We start from the raw sequence: 9,314 nt of genomic DNA on the forward strand, positions 1-9,314 counted from the left end.
CTATATGTATGACGAGTGTTGTGACTTGTATGGTGTTTGTGTGTACTGTGTCTGATTCTTTGGTTGGAAGTCTGTGTGGTTATGTAATCAAGTTATCGTTTTCAATTTGAAATGTATGTTGTACATAACGGTTTTACATCGTACAGCGTAATTAAGCATGTTTTACATGAAAAGGACATATATATATATATATATATATATATATATATATATATATATATATATATATATATACATATACAAATATGTGTGTGTGTGTGTGTGTGTGTGTGTGTGTAGCATAGGTTGTTATTATTGTTCGTATTACAGTTAATGTGTTATATTCGTTTACAAAAAACCATTACACATGTACAGACATGAAAATAACAGTAAGCAGAAAATGGATATGTTTCTTGCAGATTTCTGAGACTGATAACACGGCCATGGCCAGTATCGTGACTGGGCTTTCCGATGTGGCATCAAGCGGTAATCTCTCTCTCTCTCTCTCTCTCTCTCTCTCTCTGTCTCTCTCTCTCTTCACTGCACTGCACTACACTACAGTACACTAAACTGCACTACACTACACTGAGTTTCCTTATTTGTGTTGGCTCATGATACTGGTACTAGGTTCCCTAATACCTGATGTGAAGACGATAAAGATGGAGAAATTTCTGCAGTTTCGTTTGGTTTTGTTTTTTCAATGAGACCTGAAATACATCCGAGAAATCATGAAAACATGTTCAGTTGTCAAACATAAACATTGTGCAATGACGGCAAGCGCTAAATGCACTAATCATAACAAGTCCGGGCTAGATGGAACTATGACTTTTTTTTCTCAAAAATGTTGCGACAGTGTCGGACACAAGCATCAACCCCGTTGCCCTGAGTTCCCTGATGGCCGACACTGCAAATTACTACCGCTATTCTGGGGGACTGACCACACCTACATGCAACGAGGTGGTCACGTGGACCGTCTTCAAAGACACCATCAAGATCTCCAAAACACAGGTAGGTACAGAGGTCCACGCCCTGTCCCGTGTACAGACGGTGAAAGGGATACACAGATACCAAAGGTGTACAGACGGTGAAAGGGATACACAGATACCAGAGGTGTACAGACGGTGAAAGGGATACACAGATACCAGAGGTGTACAGACAGTGAAAGGGATACACAGATACCAGAGGTGTACAGACAGTGAAAGGGATAAACAGATACCAGAGGTGTACAGACAGTGAAAGGGATACACAGATACCAGAGGTGTACAGACCGTGAAAGGGATACACAGATACCAGAGGTGTACAGACAGTGAAAGGGATATACAGGTACCAGAGGTGTACAGACAGTGAAAGGGATACACAGATACCAGAGGTGTACAGACAGTGAAAGGGATACACAGATACCAGAGGTGTACAGACAGTGAAAGGGATACACAGATACCAGAGGTGTACAGACAGTGAAAGGGATACACAGATACCAGAGGTGTACAGACAGTGAAAGGGCCATGCACAGATACCAGAGGTGTACAGACAGTGAAAGGGATACACAGATACCAGAGGTGTACAGACAGTGAAAGGGATACACAGATACCAAAGGTGTACAGACAGTGAAAGGGATACACAGATACCAGAGGTGTACAGACAGTGAAAGGGATACACAGATACCAGAGGTGTACAGACAGTGAAAGGGCCATACACAGATACCAGAGGTGTACAGACAGTGAAAGGGATACACAGATACCAGAGGTGTACAGACAGTGAAAGGGATACACAGATACCAAAGGTGTACAGACAGTGAAAGGGATACACAGATACCAAAGGTGTACAGACAGTGAAAGGGATACACAGATACCAGAGGTGTACAGACAGTGAAAGGGATATACAGGTACCAGAGGTGTACAGACAGTGAAATGGATACACAGATACCAGAGGTGTACAGACGGTGAAAGGGATACACAGATACCAGAGGTGTACAGACTGTGAAAGGGATAAACAGATACCAGAGGTGTACAGACAGTGAAAGGGCCATGCACAGATACCAGAGGTGTACAGACAGTGAAAGGGCCATGCACAGATACCAGAGGTGTACAGACAGTGAAAGGGATACACAGATACCAGATGTGTACAGACAGTGAAAGGGATACACAGATACCAGAGGTGTACAGACAGTGAAAGGGCCATGCACAGATACCAGAGGTGTACAGACAGTGAAAGGGATACACAGATACCAGAGGTGTACAGACAGTGAAAGGGCCATGCACAGATACCAGAGGTGTACAGACAGTGAAAGGGCCATGCACAGATACCAAAACCACAAGGCATAGTTGTCACTGTCCCTCAAATACACAACTAAAACAAACACCTCCCATGTCAGACCATGCCGACAAATGTGTAAACACCGAGTAATGTGTCGACTAACAATGACGAGGTGGACTGGTTGTCCCGTGCATGAAGGAGACAACATACACTCACCTTTGACACTCCACCTGAACACAGGGGCTGTGTATGGACAGTGACACCAACAGAGAAAACAGCGATGACACCAGTAACGAAGCCAACAACCAGGTATAAAGATATTGGGAACATTTATTTCAGTCTTTGTGAAGTTTCATTTTATTTATACATTCTTTATTATTGCTATCTGCACCTGCACTGAACTGATAACGGTTTGATAAATAAAACAAAAAAAGCAGTTTAAGAGAACGGAGTGTGTTGAAAGCAACAACAAACCTTAAGATTCAGATTATGTGAAACTGTTGACCGGCCCCGAAAAGACACTATCCGACTGGTCGCAGTTATCACTTCGAGGCACTAGAACCTGGACAGCATACAAGACACCCCACTAGGACGTCAACATTCTGGAACTGTTGTTCATGTTGTTGTCGCTGTTGATGTTGTGGAAACACACAAGAGATAAATCATGTTTTTGTGTTGTTGCTGTTGGCTTTGTTGGAGGTACCGTATTTGGTAGTGTTCATACTGATTTTGAGGTTATCAATGACACTGATATTCTTGAGAATAATATTTGGTTATGCTGTTGATGATAAGATATAGTTATCGATAAAGATAGTGTAATGTTGCCATCACTTTTCTTGATTATAACAATGTTGATGTTTTGTTTTCTTGTTAGTGTTGCTGTCTTGGTGATTTTGTTGCGTGATGTATCATTGTTGGTGGTGTTCTTGTGCATGTTGTCATTGTTGCTGGAGTTGGTGCGTGTTCTGTCATTGTTGTTGTTGGTGGTGGTGATGGTGTGTACTCTATCATTGTTGCTGGTATTGGTGTGTATTCTATGTTGTGTATTTGTAAGTTTGTTTTGTATTGTTGTTATTGTTCTTGTTTTAATATAATGAATTAAAAAGAAAACCCTCTTCTGTCATAGTCAGCGTATAAAATCAAGCAAGCTATTTCTAAAGAATGATAAAATGTTGATGATGCTGTTGAAAAGATACTGATCGTCTGCTTGTTTTCTGTACGCTAATAGTGACACGGGACTTCACTGATGTTCAAGTTGTCAGTTCATCAAATACAGCAGGCGGACCGATGCCAAAAGTGGAAAGATCCAGTGGAATAGGACAGTCCAAGAAAACAATGAGGTACGGGTACACAGTGGGCTTCCTACAGAGAAATCTTTTTATTTTGTTGGTGTGCAGCTTAACGCCTTCCGCGCAATGAGCGATGGTCAGGGACACAACATCCAGGACAACTACCGCCCCGTACAAGCACTCAACTCTCGCACCATCACGTCTTCCTTCCCTGTCTCTGCTGCTTCCGCGACAGGGGCCAGTGCTCTCCTCCTGATGCTGGCTTTCGCATTTCTTCATCGTATTCTACTCTGAGTGAACGATATGTGCTGCTTTGTTGCTGTTACTTGGTTTGCTAAAAAGGATTCTGTTTGCTGTGGAGAGTCAGTTTGCGACCTTTGCTTCTCCGTTTGAGAGTTTTACTAACACATTTGATTTTCTTATAGAGGTGAAAGTAATTCTGTAAACGACAGGCATGTTTGTCTAAAAATGCCACAGTAAAGCAACAAAGCAGTTGTTTATCTTAATCTGAGTGCCATTTGTCCAGAGTCTCCATGTATGAATTTAATTTGAAATTACACTTACCCTCAGTGTATGTCACAAGTAACGGACTGTTACATTTAAACAATAACCTGAAACGTGGTATTATCTGCAATATGCTCAATTTATTGTCACTGTGGTTGTGATGTTTTGTTTGTTTGTTTGTTTCTGGTTCTTTATTGCTGCTATGTTGTTGTTGCTCTATCGTGTTGTTGCTTTTTCAACGGCATCACTCTGTCGCAGCTTGCCCTAACTACCCCCTGAACAGCCACACTCAGATTCCTTCGTCGCAGTTCCATCACCAGCAGTCCTCAAGGGCTTGTGTTCAATCAATAGTGCCTGTTCTAGTCCACCACAACACGATACCACAAAACAATAACAACAAAAAATAGTGGAAGTAGTGGTGGTGATAATGATGATGATTATGAGATTAGTATCAATATTATCATCAAATTATTAGGCATTTCTATATGAGGCTATAAACCGAGGTCCTGTGTACAGCATGAATTTAGCGCACGTAAAAGAACTCATGGCAACAAAAGGGTCGTCCCTGGCAAATTTCTATGGAAAAATCCACATTGACAATTAAAAGTAATATATACTTGCTTGCAGGAAAAGAAAAATAACTTATATGTATATATATATATACACGTGTTTTTTTTCCTGCTAGCAAGGAATCATCGCTCGATATATATGTATGTATGTATATATGTATGTATGTATGTATGGGTAGCGCTGCACTGTGCAGAACGCTCTCTCCCCTGGGAGATCGGCCTGAATTTCACACAGAAAAAGCTGTTGTGACAAACAGTAATACAGAGGAATTCATAACAATATTCCGGTGACAGCTACTTGATGAGAACTTTGAAGGCCCCACAATTAATTTTTAAGGATCCCAACTGCAAGAATGAAGCACTGGGAGATTGGAAGGGCGGCATTTCTTTTCATTCCTTTGTTGCACATTGACGGCTAAAATAGAAAAAGAACAAAATATGGATATAGCAGTGGGCACGAGCCGTTATGTAGTGTCGCTACAGTTCACCGACCCTGCTCGAGGGCACGTTTAGCCACGCTGTTATGAAAGGCAAAGAATGCATTTAGTAGGGTGATTACCCAAGCTTTCATAAACACGTTTTAAGTTGCCTGCCCTCAGTTGACACCGGGTTATTTCCCGTGTCCCTGTTGTGGATCAGTGATGACAAAACGTTGACGTCGGTTTGAGCCTCCCACTCCCTCCTTCGTGCACACACACACACACACACACACACACACACACACACACACACACACACACACACACACACACACACATTCACGCACACACACGCACACAGACACACACACATATTCACGCACACGCATTAAGATATGAAGCAATCGTTTAGAAAACAAAATTCGTGCGACATCAGAAGTGCCATTCTCTGCAGGCATACCAAAGAGACTCATCCCCTCAGGTTGTTAGAGATAATGAACTGATATGCTGAAAATCAACTTGTTTGCTAAGTGTTGAACGCAAGGGTTACTTTTGGCGACTGTGTTGGTTTGAAACTCGTGTGGTGCGTGGGAAAAGAAACGCCCTGTTGATCTGGGTTTTACCATGCTCTCTGGCAATCATCGCTAGACACGTATGCTAATTTGATCAAAATTCTTACGATGATTGAAAATAGAAGACATTACAGTCAGATACTAGCAAACGCTTTTTATTTAGAACAGTGTCAATTTTTTGCATATATTTATTTGTTAGCAGAAAAAGTTGGGATACTTTAAAAGTTGTTTTTATGTCCAATGTTTATGAGCCTTGTGCTCAGAATTTTTAAAAAGCTGATGATATGAATAATAAATTCTGTGAAAAATACGATTCAGGCCTGCCGTTTCCTGTCTTCGTGCGATGCATGCGTATATATGCGGAGGGAGGTGTGGGGGAGGGGGGGGGCGTCGATGTGGATGTGGGTGTTTCAGTGCGTGTGAGCATTTGTGGGCGCCGGCGTTGCAGAAACGTAGTTTAAATTTTTCGTTGACACATCTACGCTAATCAGTATCAGACACTTCATGATTTTGACCAACACTGTAAAAATTACACAAGAAACTGAGAGGCGGAAACAAAGACCTTGACTAGAAGTTAACTGTCATGTATAAAATATATTGAAACAAAATACTCATGCAGCACAAAACGAACGTTTTCAAGAGAAGGCATAAAAACGTTTCAGTTTTCATACCATCGTTTTGATTTTTTAGTTCGGTAAAGTAATGTATAAATGCCAATCTTTCAAGGAATGTCCGTTTAGGGCACGTTTTGTTCCCTCATTCCGACAAAACTGTCGCACAGATCGCTGCAGTTATTGGTGTTGATTAATCAGCAGGCGTCCCACTGCGCCACTGTGGATCCATGCCATAAAACTCTTGCTTTCTGGCGTCCTTTTCCAATGCAGCTGGGGTTGAAACATTGAGAATACGACCCAAATCAACGAAACACATTACTCTGAAGTCAATGTCGAAATGTGCCGAACAATGTCGTCAAGCATTTGCTCATTGTCACACGCATATCATGCTCTGAAACAGGTGAAGCATGGAACACGTACAAGTGATAGTAATGAAATATATTTTAGCACGTTTGTATCTCCACAAAATACACATATGCTATTCGTCTGTTTTTAGATTTTTGAGAAAGCTTTTCTAAATAATATTTTGCTGATTCAAAGATCAAATGACATAAATATGCTTTGTTGTTAACACGAATTGATAAAGTGAAAATAACGTTCATTGCAGTGAAAACACAGAAACAGGCATGTAGGACAGGTTCCCTTCACATCTACATTTCCAAAGTACCATTTTTCATGACCAGAAAGATGCCCTTCCATTCGAAACACCATTACATTTGTCTTATTCAAATTAATGAACCAACCCATCAGTTTCCTGTTTTAATACATATCGTCGATCTTCCAGTCAACAAAAGTATTCGACAAAAAGAAGGGGGAAAAAGAGAAAAATTAACGATAATAGAAATAACTAAATTGCTCCTGTTCGTGAAAAACGATAACATCGTCTGAATAAACTGCAACCTTGTTTTATTTCGCGTTGGATTTCAAAGTCAGTGTCAGCACCATTAGCTTGTACACAAACCGACACTAAATCACATCAATTATGATAGCTTTAAACAATTTCCCATTGATACCACAATTACGGAATACACCCACAATACATTTCTGTTCACAGAATGGAAAGCTTTTCTGAAATCAACAAACGCAAGATATGTTCACACACACACACACACACACACACACACACACAGTGGGGGGAGAGAAAAGGGATAGCTGGAGAGGGTGTAAAGGAGGGAGATTTGGATCATTCAAACAGGTCATCGGTTGTGAAGTGAAAATGACCCAACCAAGTCACATGTTTGCCTCGGGTCCGAAATTCAAAGCAGCGGTCATCCGATAGAGCAATAAAAGACCAACCGGGTTGCCAGGTGTCACATAGTGACATACTTTGTCTTTTATACAGCGACTGGAGGATCGGGAAAGTTACTGACAGCATAAAAACGGCAGCATGCCTATTGAAATTTAGTGGGCGGCTGCAAAGTTTGGTTTGCTTAATCAACAGTTGGCCACGTATTCAGAGGGCTCTGAGTTTGAATTCCGGAATCCCCTCCAATAACAACAAGAGAGGCAAGGCCTTCAAGACTCACTTGTGATACACCTTTTTTTAAAAATCCAAGCTTTTTATGTATTGAGTATAATTTCAAAATGTAATGTTTAAGATGAGAAAGATCAGTTTAAAGCAAATTAAGTCCCCTAGCATTAATTACAGAGTAATTTCCCTTCTTTACTATCTGCACCAAAACGTTTCAAAATAAATAAAACTTCCATGCTTAGCAAAAGAAGTTCCTGTTTGAACAAAAAATGATAAAAATGACTGCTCTTGTTGTTGGATCAGAATATCAGATCAAAGTGCCAAGTTTAGAGAATACCAAAAATATAAATATAATAGTAAATGCAGTTTGCATATAATTAGGCATCTTTTTTTCTTCTTTTTTTTTTGTGCCCATCCCAGAGGTGCAATATTGTTTTAAACAAGCTGACTGGAAAGAACTGAATTTTTCCTATTTTTATGCCTAATTTGGTTTCAACTAACAAAGTATTTGCAGAGAAAATGTCAATGTTAAAGTTTACCACGGACATACACACACACACACACACACACACACACACACACACACACACACACACACACACACAACCGAACACCGGGTTAAAACATAGACTCACTTTGTTTACACAAATGAGTCAAAAAAACGTCGCTATTCTCGCTGTTCACGTTAGGGTGGTGGTACATGGTGTGCTGATGGTGTCACTGTAGTGTTAGTCCCCACCACCTACGTATGTCATCCGTCATCATGGAAGTCTATCACGAACGATGCAGAATCAGTGACCCTGGGAAGTGAATGCAGCCCAAAGGCAGACGCGCAAATGCAGACAATAGTGGATGACAGGTCTCGTCTCCTCTCTCTGGTCGGAACTGGGGTTACTGGCGGAGGTCCTGTGAAGTCATCTCTCCTCAAATGCCAGAGCTCCCTTGTCATGCAACGGTGAAAAAGGGACATTGTGTCAATGATCCGAGATTTGGCACTGGCAGTGGCAGCCTTCATACACTATCAACAAAACTGGTTAGCTGATCGGTTGGTAGATATGTGTGTGTGTGTGTGTGTGTGTGTGTGTGTGTGTGCATTTGTTTCTTTGTTGTTGTTTTGTTGGTGGTGGTGTTTTTTTTTTTCATTTTGTTTGTTTTTTGTCTTTCTGTGATTCACCCCCAAGCCCTGCCTTATCTCCGTGTTTTACTTTCAATAATTCTGATGAAACCCATTTAACTTCTTGTTGAACGTGGAGAAATTCGACATCATTAATGTCCAGTTTTCTTGTGAACATAATTATCCGAATGAACAACAACTCAACATTTCCTAACTTAATTTGAACTGAACATTTTTATTGCCATAAATGAACTTGTAGAAGATTATAAACAGACGATGGTATTGCACACTTTTTAAGTACGTTATTCGATTTATGCGCTTCGGCATGAATCAGGCATTGTGAGCAAACTTGGCTCCAGTTACATACATTGCATTCTTTGTAGACTTTGCTTCCAAGAAAATTAAAAATCAAACAAGAGCTAGTATCCTCTCTCTCTCTCTCTCTCTCTCTCTCTCTCTTCCCCCCTCTTTACCCCCTCCGACCCCACCCTCCGACCCCCTGCCGCACCCAGACCCCGCTCCCCAAACCC

At 41.0% G+C, this 9,314-nt stretch overlaps 1 protein-coding gene across 1 annotated transcript in view; it reads left to right on the plus strand.

Annotated features, from left to right (window-relative positions):
- LOC143302331 (carbonic anhydrase 1-like) overlaps window positions 1-5,898 on the plus strand; it is a 32,823-nt gene extending 26,925 nt beyond the window's left edge. The window contains exons 6-8 of the mRNA XM_076616947.1: window positions 399-465; window positions 833-987; window positions 3,630-5,898. Of these exons, the coding sequence (XP_076473062.1) occupies window positions 399-465; window positions 833-987; window positions 3,630-3,815 (408 nt within the window). The 3' untranslated portion in view covers window positions 3,816-5,898. The remainder of the gene's footprint in view (window positions 1-398; window positions 466-832; window positions 988-3,629) is intronic.
- Window positions 5,899-9,314: the final 3,416 nt, after the last annotated feature.

This window comes from Babylonia areolata, chromosome 29 (genome assembly GCF_041734735.1).
Source record: "Babylonia areolata isolate BAREFJ2019XMU chromosome 29, ASM4173473v1, whole genome shotgun sequence".
In the NCBI taxonomy this organism is placed as follows: Eukaryota; Metazoa; Mollusca; class Gastropoda; order Neogastropoda; family Buccinidae; genus Babylonia; species Babylonia areolata.